A 25,957-nucleotide genomic window follows, 5' to 3' on the forward strand; every position below is an offset into this window, starting at 1 on the left:
CCCAATTCATGTCCCCACCGTCTCTGACAACTGAGCATCACAAGCCTAGCCCATGTACCTGCCACCACTCCCATCTGCATTCTTAGCCAGCAAACTCAGTACCTTCCTCCAAGCCAGCAGCCACCCACCTCCAATCCCTCTCCCTGCCTCTGACTTCTCTCCCCTTCTATCTCCACCCCACTTGACACCACACCCACCACAATCTAGTCCACCTGCCAAAATGCAGCACTGGCATTGTTCGTCCAGCTGGCACAATATAGGGGCATAGGTGTGTGTGTGTGTGTGTGTGTGTGTGGCTCTAGCTCAAAAAAGGATTACTGTGAAAGCTAGCAAGTACATTTTTTTCTTTCTTTTTTTGTGCCTATCAGCAGCTCAATGCTTTTGATTTTCAGTGAGTGGTCTCCTATAATTCAAAAGTATAAGAGTATTTACACTCTACCAGACTTTCCTACAACCAATATAAAAGACAAATATGCAAAAAAGAGAATAAAACTCACTCTGAATTGGACACTAAAATAAAACCACAGAAGAGACAGAAACAGTGGAAGAGCATATTCAAAAATTTATTTTTTTGTTCATTTAACATGTTATTTCCTATAGACTCCATCATGAGAAGGAACTCTTGAAGATGTTGAATGAGTGAAAACACACTGCAGCTATAAAACTGCTTCTGTAATATACACTGGCAACTCAACTGTGATTAATGGCAGGCCACTTTTGTTCTGTGTGTAGACCATTCATTGTCTTAGATTCATCCAAACTAGTAACTTAATAATTAGTGGAAGAGTGACTATTAAAAATAAACATAAATTTCTGGTTACACTATCCTGCTACCATTCTTCTATTACTCAATATTTAAAAATCATGTGAAAATCTTGATAAATTTTTGGAGAATAGCAATTAAAAATTTCCATTATTATAACTTTGCAGAAATTAGTAAATTTATATTAATAAATTAATTTTTAAGGTTCATACCAGAATCAGTCCGATGGTTACTCACAAAAGGCAAAACTGATGAAGCCAAGCACTTGATTCTCAAGGTAGCCAAGCAGAATAAAGCAGATGTTCCAGATGATGTCCTGGACAAATTACTACAAGAAGAGAAAATTCAGGCACGGACTGGAGCTGCTGTTCAAAAGCCATCTCTGCTGGATCTAATGAGAAACAGCAATTTAAGGAAGAAATCATTAAATATATTTTTCCAGTGGTAAGTTTTACATAACCATGGCAAATCATTTTCAAGTAAGACAATGAATGTAATACTTATCAGTGGTGTCTTGTACTATATGAGGACTGCAAGAAGAGGTCACTGACGGATTAGCTGTATCAGTACCAATCAAATGCTATCACTGATTATTGACTGCTTTCTGGTCACTCCCAACATATTGTATCATCTGCGTTAGTAAAAAAATAAATAAACACAATAATAATTCATTAAAAGGCTTGGTTACTGATATAATTATTTAAAGAGACATCAATTGAATGAATTCTTTAAATATGCTTGAAGTTAAGAGACATAGCAGATCCCCGTCTCAGCAAAGTTTGCTAAAATGGCTCTCCCAACAATAAGACTGATATCATGAAGATGAATAATTGACAGTGTTACCCATTTAGATGCCTGTCTCCACATTAGTATTTATATGTGGACAGCCACATAACTGCAAATAAGTAGGATTTGCCCTTAAACGTTTAAAAGATAGGAATGGTGAGTGCACTCAGATACAAAGTGACTGTAAGTGAATTACTCAGAAAATAAAATTTACTAGGTTTGATTCTATATGGAATGGGTCTGCTTGGCGACTGTGCTTATTAAAATTGAGAAACATACAGCAGTCAATTTCTAATAATCTGTTTGTTATGTTTATGCAGTAAACAGATTATCAGTGATTGATTGCTGTACATTTCTCAATTTTAACACAATTAATCTTCCTTTTATTAGCTTTTCAGGTATAGTGCACTATACAATGTGTTTGCGTCAGTGCCTGTGCTCCTGACCTGACACTATAGCCTTAATCTAAAATTATCTATAATAAAACCACTGTACAGAGCAGTGGTGGATATTGTGCAGTTTGTTCTGATGCCTATGCCAGAAGAAGAAGTAAGCAGACAGTAAAAGCTGAAGATTGACCAAAAAAATTGAAGAATGTAATTCCATCAGTGATTGCATAAAAACTGGTTGTGTCCTCTATCTCTGAAAATGTGTCTCTGGACACAGATACAAGTTTATTTAATTTTTTCATGTTGATGTTGCAATGCTTCTAAGGACTACGTGAATCACATTTGTTATTTGCATAGAACTTCAACATAAACACAACACATTGAGTTCCTTGTACAATGCTGGTAGCTCTTGTTTAATGAATGGAAACAGCAACAATTACTTCACAATGAATTGTCATATTCATATAAATTTGTTTGTCCTACATACAAAATGAATGCATTATGCATTGTAACTAGGAATGTAGAAATTGTTGTACTTTGTAATGTATGAGTATATAACTAACAAAATAGTCACACATGGTCAACACTTATCATCATGACTGTTGAATTACACAAATCTGCTCTACAGACAAAATAAAAGATGTCACACAAAGGTTGCAGTACTGTAACAGTTGGTGTAATTACTTAGTGTACCAAGCTGAATTGTTAAAAACACACACACACAATGATTGTGTGTATCTACTTCTGAATGTTTTGGTTTGATCTTTTGAAATGGCACGATTTTCAATCTGAAAGTGAAGATAAAAGCTGGTGAAGCCTCCTTAAATTTTCTTTCCCCAGAACTTGCTATATCAGAAAATATCTACGTATTTTGTACATCTATAAATTCAGTTTTTACTAGCCATACCATTATTATTGTTATCGTCATCATCATTATTATTACTGGCAGCTGTAGTAAAGTACTTCCAGTATTAATTTTATTGGTTCATAGTCAGTATTATTTACTTGCATTGTCACTATAGACACTCAGATTGAAATTGTTGTTTCTCAGGTAACTATGATAAAATAAATGTACTGTATATATGAAACTCTGGTCCAGCGTAAGAGAGGGCCTGATGGCCTAAGCAGATCAGGCAAAATAAATAAATAAATAAAAATGTATATTGCTCATTCCCTTACAATATTTCAAGAGGTACAGTTAAAAAATATTATGTAAACTATATCTAAGAAGAGGTGAATTGTGGGCTACAAAATATTCCACTAAATGACCAAATGGATATCATGAGGTGAGTGGATTTCTTTTCAGGTGTCATCACCCTATTCTTTTCAAGCATCATCACCCTAAACTGCCCATGAGGAACCGTATTGGCCTCTAACTTTGTGCTGCCAATGAAAAGGGTAGTGCCTAATCTGTACTGGGTATAGTAGCAACATTAGACTGTAGCTCTGTACCTGGTCCAACCTGCTTCATAGAAGTACCAGTGGGCCAGACGAATTGTTTACTGAAACAATACATGAGCTGGCACTCTCTATCAACTAATTAATTTTGTTTATGTCTTTTTCTATTGTGGTAACTTCTTTTACCACATATTCTCACCATTCTTTGATGTCCGCCCCGGTAGCTGAGTGGTCAGTGTGACAGACTGTCAATCCTAGGGGCCCGGGTTCGATTCCCGGCTGGGTCAGAAATTTTCTCCGCTCAGGGACTGGGTGTTATGTTGTCCCAATCATCATCATTTCATCCCCATCGACGCGCAGGTCGCCGAAGTGGCGTCAACTCGAAAGACCTGCACCAGGCGAACGGTCTACCCGACGGGAGGCCCTAGCCACACGACATTTCCATTTTTACCATTCTTTGATCTCTTAGATGACAGAATCTTTTACATTACTAACTTCTATTGTTAAGGTTTGTATTCTTAATTTGTGCATTCTTTCTGTGTGTTTAAGTTTTGTGGAAATAATTTTGTTGCTACATTTGTCAATTTCCTTCACGCATGCACAGAGTGCAAACCTGCCTCATACTTGGTTGGGGGAATTTATTTTCTATTGTCTAGTCAAGTTTTTCTTCTTTTTCTGGCAACCAGCTGATAATTTCTTCTTTCATTGACTGCTGGTAATGACTAATCTGTTCAGTTGTTTCCCCCACATGCAATTTCATTAACTTGCATAGCTAAGTTCCCTTGTACTATGGACAATTTGTTTTAAGCATGTACAATTTTTTAAATTTGCATTATTAATCCTAATTTAGTATGTCCTTGCATTTGTAGGACAGTACTCTTCACTTCTGTCAGGTTTTTAAGAGTTTTCTGAACATCTCGCCAGTCTGATAGTGGGATTCATAACTGATTGCTGAACATCAGAATTAGACTCCATTATGAATATTAATTAGATAAAAATTAAAATGCACTAATAAATAAATAAATTAATTATCTAGCTACACTAGCACATAAATATATCTTATCTTTTTAAGAAATATTCTCACTGTTGCCAGATACCATGTAATGGCATCCAACTATAAAATGTAACAGATTAGAGGCACTTTGTCTATTCAAAGCCTGACACAAAGGACTACTATTATTAGTTGTGCTATGATTAAACAACAATGTTGAGCAGTGGAAGCTACTGTGTAAGAGCACAAGAGCATGTGAACACCCTAAATTTTGACACTTTGTGGATTTATTGGTTTCTTTTTCTTTGAATGCTTTCAAACATAGATGCTGTAATTTGAAAGATATGGCACTTAAATCTACCGCGTTACTGCTGCTCTAGACTCCATGACACTTGGTATCAGGGTTGAGAGAACACCTTTAGTTGTGCACATTTTAAGGAGGTTTTGCACATGCGCAGCTTGCCTTACAGGCTAAATATGTAAGGATTTGATAAACAATGTGCACAGTTGACAATGTGCACAGCTAGCCCTTGCCACTCAACTAGAAGTTTATGTTGGTGCCACCAGGCCGTAGCACACTGAGGCAGACTTCTATTCCCATTCACTTGGCATAATTCCTGCTAGATGATAGCACATTCCTCAGGTACACTAATTCACTCAGTATGTAGTGAAATTAGATCAGACATCAGTATATGTTAAAGTTGTACTGACAGTAAACCTATTTTGTGGATTTCTGAATGGATTATGGAATATTAAGCTATGAGTTTTATCATACAGTAATCCATTTGAGGCAGTCACAATCATTAGGGCCTAAAGCACATCACTGTTGATTGTGAGATTATAGTATTTATTCATGCTTCTGAAATCTGTCGATCTTATGATGAGTCAGGTTTGCCTGTGCTGTAGGCCCACATTGTGTATCTGAAAATTCATGAAAAGCTGTATCACTGGTTTCTCTGGTATTCACTTAAATATGGGATCGACGGCCATGTGCTTTAAGTCCTTATGGACCTGAGTGCCTCATTTGCATTCTAGTCAAGCGACCATGTTGGTAGACATTACTATTTGAGTTTAATCATTTCCACAAATGACAGTCTGTGTTTGTGCTGCACAAATTAGCTCTTGTGCACAACGAAAATATAAACTATGTTGAATCTATTTTAAATGCTAACAGAAAAGTATAGCTGTGAGGATGGGCCATAAGTCATGCTTGAGTAACGCAGTCGGTAGAGCACTTGCCCACAAAAAGGAAAGATCCTGAGTTCAAGTCTCGATCCGGCACACAGCTTTAATCTGCTAGGAAGTTTCATATCAGCACACACTGTGCTGCAGAGTGAAAATCTCATTCTGGGAACATAAAAGTAAATTATCAGGAAAAATTAGTCACCAAGGAACTGCAGCCTTCAAAAACAGATCCTTTGATTCAGGGAGTGATGAAATCAAATGAACAAGTGAACATTTAACAAGGGAAATGTACAGTTAGCACAAGTCGTTATGTGGGTGCAGCGTAAGAATATCTGATTTTTCAGCCCAGAAATAAGTTCGTGAACATACATCTGTGAGGGATCTTGTACATTTGGCAAAAAAAAAAAAAAAAAAAAAAAAAAAGTGTCCACAAAAACAATTATTTCTATTGTTAGATAAGTTGTGCATCTTCTTCTTCTTCTTATTATTATTATTACTGTTATTATTATTATTGGCAGTGGCTGTAGTGGCTGTAGCATAACTGTTATACAGTAGATGCTATTAATTTCACAGACCCAAATTTAACTGAATCTGAAAATTTGAGAACACTCAGAATGTATACTTAGATGCTGCTACTGATGCCGAGATTGTCTTTCTGAAAGAAGTTCTGCACATAGAAAATTTTGAAAAAAATTAGTACTTCTGCTCTATTCAGAAAAGTAGCCAGTAATAAAAAGAAAGTTTTAACTTTTTTTTAAATCAACAGAAGCTGCCATGTGGCACATCTGGAATTGTCCCTTTTCCTTCCGTACTGCATCTCTCCATCCACTTGGTATTGTTGGAATCAAAATTTTATGCATTAAATGATAATAATACATGGATTAGTACACAACAATCAAGTTCTGTCATGGTCACCAATGTGGCATCCATACAAATAAAAAAATTAAAGCAATAAATACAGTAATAATAATAATAATTGCTTGGAAGATATGATTGCTGAAATAATTATTTAAAGAGATGTCTCTCTTTAAATATTCTTGGAACTATATGAACATAACAATTTTGAGTTTCACCAAAGATCGCTAAAATGGCTCTCTCGATAATAAGATGTGACTTTGTGGAAATGAATAATTAACATTGTTGCCTGCTTAGATGTCTGCCTCCCACATCAATATTTATAGGCAGAAGCCACATAATAAGAAATATGTAGAATTTTTTCCTAGAATTAAAAAAGAAACAGGGATGGTGCGGGCATTCAGATGTGGAGTTAACTATAAGCAAATTACATATAAAATATAATGTACCTTATCTTTTAATAGTTTCTCTGGTAGGGTGCACTGTACAATGTGTTTATGTCAATACCTGTGCTTCTGATCTAACTGTGTAGCCTTAATCCAAAATTCACGTACAATAAAATAGCCGTACAGAGCAATGGCAGAACTGTACAGTTCACTCTGATACCTATGCAAAAGGAAGCAGACAGAGAAAGCTGAACATCAGTTAAAAAGTGAAGAACAGAATTCCATCAGTGATTACATAAAAACTGTTTAACTGTCCTCTATTTCTGAAAATGTGTCTATGGATGTAGATAAAAGTTTAATTAATTTTTGGTGTTGATATTACAGTATGCAGCAGGCAACACTGTTTTTAACTTACCTGCATTTACGAAACCCAAACTGACACAGGGCATTAATAATTTCTAAAATCTTATATGTAATCATATTTGAAATCAACATATGTATTGATATGTTAGATGCATTAAACACAATGTTGTTTGCTGGATTAAGTTGGTGCACCAAAAAGCAGTCAGTACTGGTCCATATTATTCATTTTATATCAGTTCAGACACTCCCTTCAGCCACCATGCTGGGAGGCTTCTTAGAGTGCAAGTATAAACTGTGTATAAGAGAATAACTTTAATCAACAAGTATTTCCGTTACTTGTGTCAAATCCTAAAGTTAATGTACTGGCCAGAAAATCATTTTTGTTACAAGTTATAAAAAAGTAATCGATAAAATTAAAAATGTATGCATATCATAGATAAATCTGATGGATCCAGACAACTACAGTACCAAAATAAAGCACCAAATGCTGAGCTCTCACAATTAACCAGTTTTAGTCGGTGTTTTTAAATAATACATGTGATGGAGTTTTTAGATGTTGGTTTGTCCTTCAGCTGTGTCAAAAAACGTGAATGAGAAGGTTGCTGAAGCATGTTTGTGTCATATTATAAGGATGAATCAAATATAAATTATCTTTGAATTGAGTGTCTACTGGACACGGTAGAATTTCATGGCTTTTGGGTGTGTGAGGGGAGGGGTTTTTGGTTGGAAGTCTGCTCCCAAGGTGCCTCACTCTCTCCATGTTCAATTAACATCACAACAAACAAAAAAGAGGTGCATCATGTAGCTGCAAAATGTGTCACAATAAAATTTATCATGAAGGTGAATGTTAACGTTAACAATATAAGGAAAAGATAGATTGCTACTTACCGTAAAGATGACACATTAAGTTGAAGACAGGCACAACAGAAAGGTAGTTACACATTATATACATGTGGTGTCTGTTCTTTTGGACCTGCCTGAAAGAACAGACTCCACATGTATAAAATTAAAGTGAGGGTGGCCAATGGTCTCTTCAGTGAAGATGTACACCAGGCTTGAACTATTATGGGAATTGGCTAAATGCCATGAATAATGAGGATAATGGGCAAGGGCCTCTACATTAGCAGCATGTGGATAAGTTGAGAATTTGGGTCTGACGGGAGGCCTGCTAAGGTAGTCTGTGCAACTGCAACGACCACTGTGTCTGGATGATGCAGTGGTCAGCGCATCTGCCTATTAAGTAGGAGACCCGGGTTTGAATCTTGGTCCAGCACAGCCAATGTCTGCAATTTCTTTGTGACTTACACATTAGCTTTCAGCCAAAGCCGTCTTCACAATAGGAAACACACACACACACACACACACACACACACACACACACACACACACACACACACACACACACACACTCATTCACACAAGCGAGTACACTTCACGCACACATCTGGTCCGAGCTGCCAGAGATGGTGGTCATGTGTGTGTGAGGGTGCTTGCTTTATGTATGACTGTGTGTGCATATCCTTTTATGATGAAGTCTTTGGCTGAAAGCTAATGAGCAAGTCTTTTTGTTGCACCTGTCTACAACTTAACATGTCATCTTCATGGTAAGAAGCAATCTACCTTTCCCTTGCATTGTTGATATTCCAACTTGAAGTTTCCATTGTTTAAATGTTAAATTTGATGTTTATTTGTCAATTTACTCCCTCATTTTGGGGAAAGAAACTTTCCATAACCCCTAGTGAGATACTGATATAATGAAGAAAGAACAAGAGCATGTCAGTTACATGACCCACTGGCACTACAGCACAGAACCTTAGGACTGCCTATGAACTTGATGAAGGCAGTCAACACTTAACTGTGCTCATAATCTCTGTCACATTTTAGGTGTGTTGGTGAGCAGTCAAGTCTTTTGGAAGGGGTTGGCAATGTGCGGAGACATAGGTTATTGTGTTATGATTTTTTAAAATTTTATTTACACGTCAAGTTCCATAGGACCAAATTGAGGAGCAAATCTCCAAGATCATGGAACGTGTCAGTACATGAAATTACAACATAAAAGTAATAATAGAAAAGTAAAATGTTTATGAACCCAAAAATAGTCAATCCATAAGTTTCAGTAAATGCAGTCAACAATACAACAAGAATCAGCTTAATTTTTCAAGGAACTTGTCAGAATAGAAGGAGTGAATCATGAGGAAACTCTTCAGTTTTGATTTGAAAGCACGTGGATTACTCCTAAGTTTTTTGAATTGGAGTGGTAGCTTATTGAAAATGGATGCAGCAGTATACTGCACACCTTTCTACACAAGTGTTAAGGAAGACTGATCCAAATGCAAGTTTGATTTCTGCCGAGTATTAACTGGGTGAAAACTGCTTATTCTTGGGAATAAGCTAATATTGGTAACAAGAAATGACAGTAAGGAATATATATATATATTGAGAGACCAATGTCAAAATACCCAGACCAGTGAACCGGGGGCGACAAGAGGTTCGTGAACTTACACCACTTATTGCCCTAACTGCCCATTTCCGAGCAAAAAATATCATTTTAGAATGGGAAGAGTTACCCCAAAATATAATACCATGTGGTACAAGCAAATGAAAATAAGCTAAGTAGACTAATTTTCATGTCAAATGATCATTCACTTCAGATACCATTCAAATAGTAAAAGTGGCTGCATTAAGTCTTTGAACAAGATCCTGAACATGGGCTTTCCATGACAGTTTACTATCTATCTGAACACCTAGAAATTTGAACTGTTCAGTTTCACTAATCATATACCCATTCTGTGAAATTAAAACATATGGTTTTGTTGAATTGCGTGTTGGAAACTGTAAAAACTGTCTAATGTCTGATTTTGAGTGAAGATCAAAAAGATGCTGTAATTGAAATTTCTTACACCTCTGATACAAAGGACAAATAATAAGATGAAACACTTTTGGTAAAAATCATGATGTTTAATGAAACTTAGACACAGCATAACAGCACTGAAAAAAAAATTGATCTGTGTAGAATAATGAAGGATCAGGTACAGGTTATGGGTAGAGGTTACGGGCAGAGGGTACTGATGAAAATGAAGCTATGGCTGTCTAGTAGTTGATTTCCTTCAGAAATGTTTGACCATTAATGCTGCAATCTTCTTTATCAACTTCAGGATTCCTGCTGGTCTAAAACATGGAGTGACCTGATCAGAAATGTGCTGCTCTTTCATGACATTGCCAAGCCCAACACTGCAGCAATAACACAACAGTTGTTGGTTTCTGTGCACTGGACCACCTTTCAACAACAACTTTGCTTGAAAAGCTGGAGGAAGCATTGCTCATGTGACTTGACAAAATCCCAGATATAAACAACTTGATCACATGTACCACAAGCTCTAGGTCTACCCTTTGTTGCAAATATCCTTCCATGGATTCTTGCTGTATTTCTCAAAGAGGCTTTCCAATCAGTAATATTTCCTAGCCCACTCTTATTTGACTCCTGTTTCCATTCTAATAGTTCACGTGTAACAACACTACTTACAGAAGTGAAGCAGGACTGTTTGACAATAATTTAACTACCCATAATTTGATCTGATTGAGATTCTAATTTCAAGTTTGAATATATGAATTAAAAATTGTGAATTGTATACTTTTTTGGCAGTCATAAGTTTTTCTCTCAGATTTATTAAAATGTAATTTTAACAGATCAGTTAAAGCTATTATAATTATTATGTTGAACAAAACAGGCTAAAACTCTGCTTACATCAAACAAATTCAGATAAAGCATCTACTTACTTGTGCATTTTCAACTTTTCACAGTGTAATAAATAGTCCATTAAATTTTGGGCATGCAGCTGCACAAATAAAATTTCTTCCACTGATATTTCAGCTGCTTACTGTCCAGCTATCCTCAGAGTAAGTTGCAAGACTTACTTTCTTGAAACTGACAGCAGAAACAGGTAAACTGATAGACATTTAGAATTAATGAGTCTTGTAGTCCTGAAAAGTGGAAAAAGTATCCTTTTTGAGTTGATTAGCACATTACACATTCATAGTGGCACTGTGTTGCACCCCCAGCATGAGATGTAGTTATTTTCTGATTAGTAGTATCTTCAGTATACTAGTAGATACTGATAAAAATATTTGCCTCCTCACCTTGAACAACACAAGATCTTGTCAATGGGAGAGGAGAGATTAATTATCTAACTGATGCATAATAGTCCACAAAGAACTGCACACTGCAGTCATTATTTCTCACTAGAATTAAAGGTGAACATGATTCAATAATGCCGATGGCTATAATTTTCAACATTTGTTTCTGAAGTGTTTGGTTTTCCATTAGTGGCACCCAGCACTCTTTCCGGCTAAGTGCTGAATGATACCCAGTGTTCTTGTGATGTTGAATGTTGGGCTGACTTATCTGGATGTCTTCTGATTCAAGGCATTTCCAATGACAAGCAGCCTTTGTTGTCATTTATCTGTTACCTGAGGAAAGTTCTGATGAGCATTCTTACCTCACTGGTAGGTTTATCATCAAATAATGCTGTATGATTTAGACTCTTTTGTTTTGCTGCATCAATCACTAGGCTGTATGTGTTTTCTATCAGCAAGGACATTAAATCAGATATTTGTAATGTCAGCAAACTTTATTTTCTGTAAATAATGAGTTTTATTTGCATGTTGAATGTGCTTTTCCGACTGTTAGTTTGGGTCCTGGCAAACATGTCTAAAGAACACTGGGAACCCAATGTGCTGCTAGAATTTTTATTACACTCATGTTAGTAATAGTTTGGCAAGTTTGTGTCTAGGGTTGTCACTAGATGAAAAAAGGTTTTGCACTGTCTAGAAGAATATGTAGCATCTCCACCAAATTTAACAGAGCCTTAATTGTAACAAAATACAAATTGTAAGATATAATGTAGTTTAACTATTTTTTGAGGTGCCCCATCAGGTAGAGGTAGATGATTCTCTGTCCACACTGATTCAATATTTACATATTGATTGTATCTGTGTTTGTGTTCTCAGCTGCCTTAACTGAAGTCATTAAAATTGAATGTGAAGTGTGTGGGTTACGCACACAGATTGTGATTTGAAATGTTAAATATTGGCAACATTTACAAATCTCACAAGAAGAAAGGCTTCTCTCTGCTGTAGATGTATAACTACATTTAGCTGCGCAGGCAGAAGTTCATTTTACCAACGTGTGGATTAATAAAGAGAGCATATCCACATAATTACAGTATGTTATTGTTCAGATTCAACTTGTGACTAGTATATATGTCCATGCATACTTTACCTTTTTTTTTTTTACAGGTTTGTCATAAGTGGCACATATTGGGGTTTGTCATGGAACACATCAAATCTTGGAGGAAATGATTATCTAAATTTTTTCATATCGGGAGCAGTAGAGTTTCCATCAAATATAATTTTACTGTTTACTCTAAATAGATGGGGTCGTAAAACATTGATGTGTGGAACAATGCTTCTAGCTGGTGCTGCGCTCCTTTTAACACTTTTTGTGCCTCATAGTATGTATTTTTCTGTATTTTTTTAACAGAATAATGTAGAAAAAAGAAAGCTGTTGTATGTGTGGATTCTTGCACATTTTGTTCTTATTTTCATCACTTGAGTGTGTGTGTTTAGGGCCTGGAAAGAGGGGTTATGATGCCAGTTTCTTGCATAATTTGTATCATACTGATATGGCTGAGAGTAGCATACATTAACTGAATCAATTTCGTCATCTGATGATAAAGACTGTTCTCCTAAATGTGCTGAAAGGATAAAACAGAAATATCTAATTTTATCATGTTTTAAATTTTTCTTGTTACTTCTGTCATGACGGATGAATAAATAAATATGGCTACTTGGACACATAAATAAAAAGCGAATATAAAGTACTTATTTTCTGCAATGAAAATCACTTTAAAGTGTCACAAATGCAGTGGCCCCAAATTTTTGCACACAAGCACACATAACTGGAAATAAATTGAGAATATTTTTAATATACGTTTACTGACAGAGTACATATCAGATTATTATAGCTCCCATGAAGACAAGGTTACACACACTTTTTCTTAATTGCTAGACCTGACCTGATGTGCACAAATGTACAGTAAAGCCCGGTTAGCCAAACTCGGGTCAACTGAAATATGGGTTATCTGGGGGGGGGGGGGGGGGGGGGAATATATATATATATATATAACAAAGATGATGTGACTTCCCAAATGAAAGTGCTGGCAGGTCGACAGACACACAAACAAACACAAACATACACACAGAATTCAAGCTTTCGCAACTAACTGTTGCCTCATCAGGAAAGAGGGAAGGAGAGGGAAAGACGAAAGGATGTGGGTTTTAAGGGAGAGGGTAAGGAGTCATTCCAATCCCGGGAGTGGAAAGACTTACCTTAGGGGGAAAAAAGGACGGGTATACACTCGCACACACACACATATCCATCCACACATATACAGACACAAGCATGTCTGCTTGTGTCTGTATATGTGTGGATGGATATGTGTGTGTGTGCGAGTGTAATAGAAAGAAACATTCCACACCCACCGACTCACCAGTCTGAACAAACCTACACTACCAATAGTCGTGCATTTGAGTTGTTGTTCATTTCTGTTATATGTTTATTTTTGTGCTGTGCTGCAAACTATGAAGAACAGTATTAGTATACTGTAATCGTAAAACTGTAATTTTAAATGTAATGAAGAATACAAGCATTGCCTACAAAGAGATTTTTGAACTCATTCGACCTTCAAAGCTTTCATAAATATGTACAATACAAAATACTGTAGTACATACAAGTTCATGGCTTAAATGAAAAAGTAATCTGAAATGGCTTACTCCCCTTTAGTTCAGCTAACTGGGGCTGTACTGCAGTCATAAGATAAATACTTCCAGAAAAATGACATTAAAAATGTTTTGATAAAAAAGTTTGAGACTATTTAATAAATGATGGCTGGAATGCATTGATTGGAAAACTTGAAATCAGTAATAATAATGTGATTAAGATGCTCAGAAAGAAGATTAAGAAGTTTGGAACATGGGAGTTAGTTTTAGAATGGATGAGACAAACAGTTTCATATGAAATCTTAATCATGGTGTACCTATTTTCTCACTGTCATCTGTATGACCCTTCTCTGATGCAGCGTCATAGCAACTCTCACATCCAAATAAAATGAACACATTTTTATGGATTTGGTTGTTAATGCTTTCTAAGCTTATATAAATGTAATAACATAAGCTTAAAGTATGAATTTTGATGTCTAGTCATAAAAATTAAAATGGAGAACAGCAGATAAATCATGTGTACTGTGATCAAACAGACCATGGGTGTTACGTTCAATCAACAAATATCCTGGGAGAAACTGGAGAACTACATCCATATTGTGTGTGTGTGTGTGTGTGGACACACACGTTGAAAAGCCAAAGAAACTGGTACATCTGCCTGATATGGTGTAGGGCCTCGCTGAGCATGCAGAAGTGCCGAACATGAGATGCCCATATAGATGATGTTTCGTTGAATGGTTCGCACGCTGACACTTGTTGATGGCCCAGCATTGAAATCTGCAGCAATTTGCAGAAGGGTTGCACTACTGTCACCTTGAACAATTCTCTTCAGTCATTGTTGGTCCTGTTCTAGCAGGATCTTTTTCTGGCTGCAGCGATGTTAGAGATTTGATGCTTTACTGCATTTCCGATATTCATGGTACACATCACCAGCTCAGAGATGCTGTGTCCCATTGCTCTTGTGCCAACTACAACACCACATTCAAATTCACTTAAATCTTGGTAACCTGCGATTGTAGCAGCAGTAATGGATCTAAGAACTGTGCAAGACACTTGTTGTTTTATATAGGCATTGCTGATCGCAGTGGTGTACTCTGTCTATGTACATACCTCAGTATTTGAATACACATGCCTATACCAGTTTCTTTGTTGCTTCAGAGAGAGAGAGAGAGAGAGAGAGAGAGAGAGAGAGAGAGAGAGAGAGTCTGTCTATATATTGATTAACTGCATCTTTTCACTTTTAGATATGACATGGCTGATAATTACATTTGCCATGATTGGAAAGCTTGGGATAACTGCAGCATATGGTACATTGTACATATTCTCATCAGAGCAGTTTCCAACTGTTATTCGTAATGTTGCTCTCGGTGCTAGCTCAACATGTGCTAGAGTGGGAGGCATACTTGCACCATATATTAATCTTTTGGTAAGTAAACTGATGAATTTCTCTGCAATAACCAGTAAGAAAGAACTAAAGAAGTCTGTTGTTATAGCTGTAAAGTCAATTTTCAGTATGTCAGTGCAATTATTTTGTCTACAGCACTGTTTTTGACTGAAATAATTAAACCTTTCAAACTTAAGTACAGCCAGTTCCACAAGAAAGTGCACACCATTATCTGTATGAAATAAAACACACGATTATAAAAATATGTTTTCATGAAAATACATGTTATTACTAACTGCACAATTACCAAATAGTTAATCCGACTGCTGCCATTATCAATTATAGCTTGGCACATTAGCCCTCTCTCTGGTAAATCATCCAATTTCCAACCTCTAAATATCATTTGACCTATTTTGCAATGAATTTCTTTGACACTCTAAGAATTTTAGCAGCAGCTCCATGCGACATCTTTGGTCCCTTTGGATGATTCACAAGGAGTACTGCCTTGTGACGCTTCAGGTATTTTGCACTCACTTTAAATTTCAACTGACAAGACAAAACATTCAACTCTCAAACTGTTTATCTGTACTCTGTGCAAAAGTGCATTGATTACAGATTTGAGACCACTACCAGAGATGTTACTGTGGATATTACATTTAAAATTATGATGTATACTTTCTTGTGGAACTGACATGTATATTTTTACACTTGTCCAGCATACAGCAAGTATAGTTATGATGGTATAGTTTTAATTCTGTGAATATAATAGAGGGAAACATTCCATGTCGGAAAAATATATCTAAAAACAAAGATGATGTGACTTACCAAACAAAAGTGCTGGCAGGTCGATAGACACACAAACAAACACAAACATACACACAAAATTCAAGCTTTCACAACCAACGGTTGCTTCATCAGGAAAGAGGGAAGGAGAGGGAAAGACGAAAGGATGTGGGTTTTAAGGGAGAGGGTAAGGAGTCATTCCAATCCCGAGAGCAGAAAGACTTACATTAGGGGGAAAAAAAGGACAGGTATACACTCGCACACACACACACACACATATCCATCCGCACATACACAGACACAAGCAGACCAAATTGTGCGTGTCTGTGTATGTGCGGATGGATATGTGTGTGTGTGCGAGTGTATACCTGTCCTTTTTTTCCCCCTAAGGTAAGTCTTTCCGCTCTCGGGATTGGAATGACTCCTTACCCTCTCCCTTAAAACCCACATCCTTTCGTCTTTCCCTCTCCTTCCCTCTTTCCTGATGAAGCAACCGTTGGTTGCGAAAGCTTGAATTTTGTGTGTATGTTTGTGTGTCTATCGACCTGCCAGTGCTTTTGTTTGGTAAGTCACATCATCTTTGTTTTTAGATATATAGTTTTAATTCTGTAGATATAAACCCAGCCTGCCTTGGATTAATTTTTACTTCTTGTTGTTGTATATTTTACAGTCAGTAAAAAAGGCCAGTAACGAAAATACTCTGTGCACTGTGATACACATTGAAAAATGTTTATATGTTGTTGCTACCTGCATGTGCTGGTTACGCAGCAACATTTCTTGCATTGCTTTTCTGATATACATAGTTAAGCATTTATATCAGTTTTGTTATCCATTTCTGACCATTATTTTTGATGGTTGTGGCCGTTTCGTCCCCCTTTAGTGGATATTGGTTTCAGTCTCATTTAGTTACTGTGTAGTAGTGCCTGTCTTAGATTATGCGAAGTTCAGAGCCCTGCTAGCCTATATAGAACCACAGCAATTGCTTGATGTTTCATAGAAATGCAACCTTTTCATTTATTTTGTCGGAAGATGGAAGACTCACAGTATAACTATGTATTTTTTTGTTTGTCCAATAAGCCATGGTGCAGGATACTACACCAAAAGTGTTAAACCATTTATATGGATATAGATTTTAGGGAAATGTACTTGTTTAGACTGTTATCGAAGTAAATCCTCTCAGAGTCTGGAATACACTGAGAACTTATGTACTTAACTTCCCAAGAAATTCTTGCTTCTGCTAAAGATGAAGAGTAAGTGCCAGATAAAAGTTTTATTATTTTCACATCCTAAAAAATATTCACCAGTACCATACTACAAAAATATTCAAGTCACTAAGAAAATGTATCCACACTCCATTAATAAAAAGTAAAGTAATCATCAACACAAAGGTTAGTTTTAATAGATATTCTTTCTCTACATCTTATTGTAGGTGAAATACTCTTGCCTTCTTCTTGATGTATTCGGATTGTTCAGTCAGCCATGTATGGTGCAAAACTTCTGATTGACATGGTATTTGGTTGGTTTGTGGGATTAAAGGGACCAGACTGCTACGGTCATCGGTCCCTCATGGTATTTAGGCTGTGGTACAAATTAGCATTTTTAGACATGCAGAGCTTAGCAAAGATGAAACTGATATTAGGTGGCAAAAAAGAACCATTCTTACTTGTTTTTGTATTAATTTTTACTGTGCAAAGGAAAAGGAGACATTGCTACTCACCACATAGAGGAGACACTGAATGGCAGACAGGCACAGTGAGAAAATATGCTAGTATTATTAGCTATCACACTATTGGTTATAGCTGTCATGGACCATCTAGACGAATTCTTCCTAACCCCCCCAGAATCCCAAACTCCTCATCTGGTTCAAATTCACTGATGACATCTTTATGACCTGGACAGACGGGGAGGATGTGCTTTCCACATTTTACCAGAACCTCAACACCTTCTCCCCCATTTGCTGTCAGTTTAACTAAATATGTAGGAATTACGGTAATGAATGAGTTAAACTGGAATGATCATTTAGGTAATGTACGAAAGTTGAACCAAAGATGGTGTTTTATTGGCAGAACACTAAGAAGACACAAGTCCACTAAAGAGACTGTCTGCAGTACGCTTGTCCATCTTCTGCTGGAGTATTGCTGTGCGGTATAGGATCCTTACAAAACAGGATTAACAGAAGACATTAAAAAAGTTCAAAGAAGGGAAATTCATTTGGTACTGTCATGAAATAGGAGAGAGATAGTCACAGATATGCTACATGAATTGATGTGGCAATCATTAAAACAAAGATGTTTTTCACTGCGGTAAGATTTTTCCCAAAATCTCAATCACTAACTTTTTCCTCTGAGTGTGAAAATATTCTGTTGAGACCAACCTACATAGGGAGAAATGATCATTGTATTAAAATCAGAACTTGCATGTCATCAGGTTTAAGTGTTAGCTTTTCCCATTTGCTGTTGGAGAGTGGAACAGTAGAGTAGCTGTGTGGCTATGGTTTTATGAACCCCTGCTAAGTACTTCAGTATGAACTGCAGAATAGTCATTTAGAAGTAGCTGCTCCAACTGGTCCTCCTTAGCCCAACTTCGTTGATGTTGACTTCCATCTCAAGGACGGCTACAACGGTATCTTCATCCACATCAAAGCTACCAACCATCAACAATACCTCCATTTTGACAGCTCCTACTCATTTCACACCAAGAAATCTCTTCCATAAGCTTAGCCACCATTGCTCATTGCATCTAGTAATGAGTAGTCACTCTCCAAATATGACAAGGGTCTCACTGAGGCCTTCACATATTGAAATTACCCTCCCTGCCTTGTCCAGAGAAAAGTCTCTTATGATTTGTCTTTCTAGTCATTTGCCATCCCCAACATACTGTCCAGCCACAGAGGAGCAACCTCTCATGACTCAGAACCACCTCGGACTGGATCAACTGAATCATGTTCTCTGTCAGGATTTCAGCCACCTTTTGTCATGCTCTGAAATGAGAAATATCCTATTTTCTATCCTATCCACCCCTCCCACAGTGGTATTCCACTGCCTATCCAACCTACACAATATCCTTGTCCATCCATATTCCACACCTGCTCCCAACCTCTTGTCCCATGGCTCATATCCCCATGACAGACCTAGATGCAAGGCCTGTCACTGCCATCTCCTACCCCATCAAAGGCAGAGCCACCTGTGAAAGCAGCCATGTGAATTATCAACTAAGTTGCAACCACTGACCGAGCGGTCTAAGGCGCTGCAGTCATGGACTGTGCGGCTGGTCCTGGCGGAGGTTCGAGTCCTCCCACGGGCATGGGTGTGTGTGTTTGTCCTTGGGATAATTTAGGTTAAGTAGTGTGTAAGCTTAGGGACTGATGACCTTAGCAGTTAAGTCCCATAAGATTTCACACACATTTTAACATTTTTGCAACCACTGAGCCTCATTCTAAGTGGGCACGACCTGTAACAAGCTGTGTGTCGACATTAATGGCCACTGCCAGACTGTGGTCAAGAGATAGCTGGAACATTCTGCTGCTGAGCATACCACCCAACTCAGTGTGCTTAACTTCAACAACTGCTTCACAGTCTGTGCCATATTGAATCTACCCATCAACACCAGTTCTCCTGAATTACATAGATGGTAACTCTCTCTGCAACATATCCTTCATTCTGTAAGCCACCTGGTTTTGACTATCACGTGCTCCACCTCCCTAACCCCTTCTGTGCTTGCATTCCACCCCTACACACATGTCTTCTGTCCTGCCAGTGCACCTGCATAATCATTTTTCCTTCTCGATTTCTCTCCTCTTCCTTTAGCCCACATCCCACCAGCACAGCCTCCCAATGCTGTGCCTAGCAAGCAGCTCTCTTGTCCTCGCTACATACTTGCATGCTCACACAGGCAGCACTAGTGTTCCATCACCCCTACCCTGCTATCTCACATCCTCTCCACTCCATGCCTCCTCTGTTCTGTATCCCTACTACCAACACCAACAAAGGTCACTGCTCACCTCGGATGCAGTCGCAGTTGAGCCTTACCGCAGATGGTAGTGACTGTGTGTGTGAGTTATGCATGTGTGTGTTTTGTTTTGTCAGTTTCTGATAAAAGACTTCATCTCGTAGCTAATAATATCTAGTAGCCTTTTTGCACTGTGCCTATCTGCCACTCAGTGCGTCCTCTTTGTGGTGAGTAGCAGTATGTCTTTTTCATAATATTGTTATTCCAGTCCAGATTTCCCATTGTTTGATTTTTCACTGTACAAAACTACACATGGTAAATTCCATTCTTTTTTCCAGGCTGAATACTGGCGGCCACTACCTTTGGTGATATTTGGTGCTCTATCTTTGGCAGCAGGAGCTACTGCACTTTTACTTCCAGAAACAATGAATCAGAACTTACCAGACACTATAGCAGAAGGAGAAAATTTTGGAAAGTAAGAATAATTGATCCAGTTTTACTGTGCCCTTAAGTGACTGATGTGCAAAATTTGTGAATTCTTTTGAATATTACAGTCCTTTGTTATTTGCTTGAACGTTATCTCTGTTAACCATTTCTGTCAGAAAATGAGGCACTCTACAAATCACATGCTGAGGTACACTTTCAACAGCTCTTCCCAGCCACTGTGGTCTTGGGCTACCATGTAACTATTCAGATGTTCCTCTAAGAGTCTAAGAACATTTTGTACACCACATAACCCCTTTGTATTTTTCTATTGATGGCTTCATTGAACTAGGGTCAAAACATGTGTTTCCAAATACTTATTAGAAATTGAAAGGAAGCCCCCTCCCCAGAAATGATTGATTGATTTCTTTATTAATCCATGTAACAATTTACATTGTGTGGATTTCGTCAGCAAAATCATACACAATACAATATACCTACAATTTATACACATAAAATTAATATTTACACATATTTTTAAAGTATCTTACATTAGTTTTGTATCCTTATGTAATTTTCTTATAGTACTGTACAATTCTGGATTTCATATTTTAATTATTTCCTCATGTATTACAATGCAAGCTACTTTAATTACGCTATATGTTTTAATTAAGATAGTCCGTTACTGCGTAATAACTTTTATTTAATAAAAATTTTTTTAGTTTTATTTTGAACTGTCCAATTGTGTCAGTATCTTTTATATTTTGGGGTAATTTATTATATAATTTAACGGCATTGTACAACAAGCCCTGCTGAGTTTTGTCTTTATTTTTCCTCTCCAGATGCAGATTGTATTGGTTTCTAGTTTCATAGCTGTGTACTAAAAAATTTTTAACATAGCAGTCAATATTTTTTTTTACATACATAATACTTTGAAAAATGTATCCACAGGGGACAGTTAGGATTTCCAGCTTTTGGAAATGTTCAAGGCAACAAGCCCTACTGCCACTCCTGGTTGTTATATGAATTGCTCTTTTCTGTAATTTGAAAACTATTTGAATATTTTTACTGTTGACTCTCCAAAATGTTATTCCATAGGTAATAACAGAGTGGATATAAGAAAAATATACAGATCTGACACATGTAGTATCACACACTGCAATCAGAATTCTAAGAGCATAGCATGCTGTAGCGATTCTGTTAGTAAGTATTTTAATATGTTCTTCCCACTTTAACTGACTGTCAACATGCATACCAAGTCTACACATTCTATAGTTTCATTGTTTAACTTAAAGTTGTTATAGTGTGGTTTTTGCAGACATAGAAGTTAACAGCATTAGTTTTTTTAAAATTTAGTGTTAGTTTATTATTGGATGCCCACTCACGTACACTGTTTAGTGTTTGTTCGGCTTTTTCTATCAGTGCATCTGGTGATTTGTCACTGATTATAACATTTGAGTCATCTGCAAACAATATTGTTTGTCCATGCTTGATGCTCTGTGGGAAGTCCTTTATGTAAATGAGGAATAGTATTGGGCCAAGGACATATATTTTTCTTGAAGCAGTATTTTTCTTCAGTGAACGTTGCTGTGGTAACAAAATGGCTGCACTCCCCCAGTCATGCAAACAATGCTCTCCAAACTAACAGATAATGGCATCCAGGGGTGTCCTTCTGCTAACTACAAGTGCCAAGCAAGGAAATACACTTCATGATATTTTTAGGTAATTTAAAGTTCATGTTGGCAGCTGAAATTTGTGGATTTTAACTGAGGGTAACTATGAGTTACAAAAAAGTTAGAGCAGGTTTTTACATGATGAATCTGACCATTCCGTTGTCAGTAACAGATCATATGTCATTTTCCCATTTTTTCTTTTATTTTTTTTAGAAAAGCCTTGTTTTTTAACTATTGATAGGTCTACTTTGGTGAATTCATTTTTTGCTAGGTCTCAGAGCTGTAGGTCAGCATATATAAACTGTTATATACAGATTTATATACTACTTTGATCCGGAGGTTATTGAATTTCTCCCAAAAACTTGTCATCCAAGTTTGATATGACAGAAAATTTCATTTCTTACATTACCCTTTATACTTATGAGCTAGTAAAGATAGATATGCTGATTAGCATTTTCTAGAATCATACTGTCAATGCAAATTTTTCTTGCTCTTTCCCATGTTCTGGATATAATTTTAGTTTCAGATAGTTCCACTTAGAACAATATGATAATGTGGATGACTAGAACATCATAAACAACAATAAATATAAAGCTTTTAGATTGTCTTTCCTGTTCCAACCTTTTTCTGGCAAAGGAGAAAACCTAATGCTTGAGATTTTTCATTACTTTAATTTTACATAATTTATACTTCCAAGTTGTATCAAATTATAGCCATTTAGAAGGCTTTCACTGATTCACCACAAGCTTTATCTGGCTTAAACACAATTAAAAAAACATGCAGGGGCTGATATTGTGTGTGGTTTCCTGTAAGAAACTTTTGACAGCCATTTAAATCGTTTTGTATGTATAAATTCGTATTTTAGGTCTATGCTAAATTTTAGAAGCGGTGTTTTAGTCATTTTGTAAAGATCATTTTTGTGATAATCATTTATTTCAATCCTAAAAGTTAGCTTACGGTAATTGTTTGTTTCCTTTTTCCTTATTTGACTGATTTCCATTTGTGGTGTTCAAGAGAATGATATGTTTTGTACTTTTTACCATATTCTATGTATTCTGAATTAGTCCATGTTGTAGCTTTTGCAAAGAGGTTTTTAATTTTGAAACCAGGATCTTTGGTAGTAGTATGAGAACAGTGACAGAGTTTCTTTTTATGTAAAAGATTATGCAGCCTTAAATAACAAATTTGTAAAATACCGGTACATTTTAAAATTTGTCGTGAAGAATTAGGTGCATAAAACGAATACTTGTTCTATAAAATACTTCTGTCAATAAGTCATTTATTGCAGATGTTCAAAAAAGTTATGAATTTACTCATATATAGTTTGGCATTTTGAAACACTACTGTGTTCTGTATCAATAGTAAAAGCACACTTTCATTGTTTTATAAACCAGATTAAGTGATTAGTAACAATAAAGTAGTAATGTATCAGTGTTATAGAGACAGGCACTTATATGAGTGAAATGTGGAGAATAGTGACCTATGTCTGGCTTAAAATATGTGATATATCCTAAAAAAATTTTAGTATTTACAAAAATACTTCTTCCTTTCATTAGTTTGCATATCAGCCATTCCCTCATTTGTTAACATCATCTACAGGGATTTAGCAGTTCTACTGTGTTATGACTTTTTCCTGTAACTTCGATACATTTTTATTTTGTTTTATTGTTATCATTCTTTCTTTCTGTTTTTCTGTGAATGAATTTATGGATACATCATCTTCTTCTTCTCCTGCAGGCTAACCAATGATAAACAAAATATTAATGGTGATGTCCTTTTGGAGACCAAGGAGCCTGAGAAATGAAAGACATGAAAATTTGTGAATTATATGCACTGATGGACATTGTACACAAAGCACTCATTGTGTTATACAAATGTATAACACAAATGGGTAAAATGGCAAAATTAGTTAATTTAGTGGTATTTCAATTGCTGATATTTGCACACTGTATTTACATTGTTCAGATATATCATGCCACAATTTTTTACAATCAGCTTTGAATTATATGTCAGCCACAACTTTTAGTACAAGATTTTTACATAATGCATATAATGATCTCTGGCACAATTTTGTGGAATGAGAATATTATAAGAAGCACAAACTGTCAGTAAATTAACTTTTTTTATCATTTGGCATTGCATTATTAATATTTCACAACCATATGGATTTTATTAAAGCTTTTGAGGTATTTCAACCTCTTCATTTTCAGCATGATAGTAACAGCTTTTTCTCACACTGCAGTGTCCTGCGGTCAGCAGGAAAGAACAAACAGTCAATTTGAATATACTTTACTGTAATTAAAGTAAAATGCCTTCTTGGCATACACTAAGCTTTAAATGCAAGGACAACAAGAAAACCCCACAAGTCTTGGGGTGGTAAACCAGATAAGGAAATATGACAATGGAAGAAAATGCTGACCAAAATCTACTCTACTAATTACACAATACAACACGCTACTAACAATACTATGGTGAGTGTATACAATGCTAGGGCCGGCATAAGTACTTGCCAGAGCTGTTCCTAGTGGTAGGTAAACACTACCATTCTGACTGTCCAGGCATGCCTATGAAGCCGGATCACCAAAGTGCTATGTGAGTCATATGGCTCAAATGGCTCTGAGCACTATGGGACTTAACATCTGTGGTCATCAGTCCCCTAGAACTTAGAACTACTTAAACCTAACTAACCTAAGGACAGCACACAACACCCAGCCATCACGAGGCAGAGAAAATCCCTGACCCCGCCGGGAATCGAACCCGGGAACCCGGGCGTGGGAAGCGAGAACGCTACCGCACGACCACGAGATGCGGGCATGTGAGTCATATGAGTTCTGATTGGTGGAACACTGTCACATGTTGTCTGGCAAAGTCATTTAGTGTTTATTTGGAAAGTCTGTTTGTTTATATCAGCTGGCAATGTTTCTCTCCACGCTCCTGCAAGGAGGTTGGCAACCCATCTTGCATGTTGGTTGTGTGGGCCCTCTAAATAAGGGGCCACTACGACATTTCTCCCCCTGGGAAAAAAAAATGGTCGACTACCATGGGCTTGTGCCCGGCAGGGGCAGGAGGTGGCGATGCAGCACGGGCAGCTGGCGGTGGAGACAGCAGCTGAGGCAGAGGCAGAAGCAGTGGTCCGCCACAGGGTGCTCCCCCACGTATGGTCCATCAGACTGAGGTGGAGCTGGTTGACATGCCGGCAGGCTGCACAGTATGTAGACAAAAAAAGAAGTGGATAATGGCTCAGCAGCTTATTGAGCTGGGTCTTGAACATCTGCACAAAACGTTCTGCCGGCTGTTTGACACAGGTTGAAAAGGAGAAGTCTGGATGAGGGAAATTCCATTGGCAGTACAGTATTGCTTAAACTTGGGTGAAGTAAACTGTGGACCATTGTCCGTAACAATCGTTTTGGGGAGTCCCTCGACAGCAAAAAGGAGAATTTTGATAGTGTCAGCAAAAGTGGTGTTCATCGTGTGTGATACGTAAGGGTATACCAACATGGAGTCGATCAGTATGAGGCACTGGGAACCATGAAACGGCAATGTGAAATCCAAATGGAGACGTTCCCATGAAGCAGCTGGATCCGGCCACAAAAAATACTAGCATGGGGTGCTACCTGACATCTTTGGCATGTGGTGCAAGCTAACATGGGGGAGGCAATGTCTTTATCCAAACTGCGCCAATAAAGGTGTCAACATCCCAGCTGTTTGTTGAGGACAATGCCCCAATGGCCAGCGTGGAGGAGGTCGAGGACATGGTGGCGCAACGCATGCAGTATGACCACCCAGCGAACATTGGAATCACTATGCAAAAGGATGATGCCACTGCGAAAAAAGTGAATGTGCTTATTATCCC

The 25,957-nt window shown here is 37.2% G+C and overlaps 1 protein-coding gene across 1 annotated transcript in view; it reads left to right on the forward strand.

The window, feature by feature from the left end:
- LOC126196980 (organic cation transporter protein-like) overlaps positions 1–24,191 on the forward strand; it is a 107,387-nt gene extending 83,196 nt beyond the window's left edge. Inside the window, exons 7-11 of the mRNA XM_049934603.1 lie at positions 968–1,207; positions 12,412–12,626; positions 15,138–15,319; positions 20,347–20,483; positions 23,842–24,191. Coding sequence (XP_049790560.1) covers positions 968–1,207; positions 12,412–12,626; positions 15,138–15,319; positions 20,347–20,483; positions 23,842–23,908 — 841 coding nt within the window. The 3' untranslated portion in view covers positions 23,909–24,191. The remainder of the gene's footprint in view (positions 1–967; positions 1,208–12,411; positions 12,627–15,137; positions 15,320–20,346; positions 20,484–23,841) is intronic.
- Positions 24,192–25,957: the final 1,766 nt, after the last annotated feature.

The sequence above is a fragment of the Schistocerca nitens genome, chromosome 1 (assembly GCF_023898315.1).
Source record: "Schistocerca nitens isolate TAMUIC-IGC-003100 chromosome 1, iqSchNite1.1, whole genome shotgun sequence".
NCBI classification, from domain to species: domain Eukaryota; kingdom Metazoa; phylum Arthropoda; class Insecta; order Orthoptera; family Acrididae; genus Schistocerca; species Schistocerca nitens.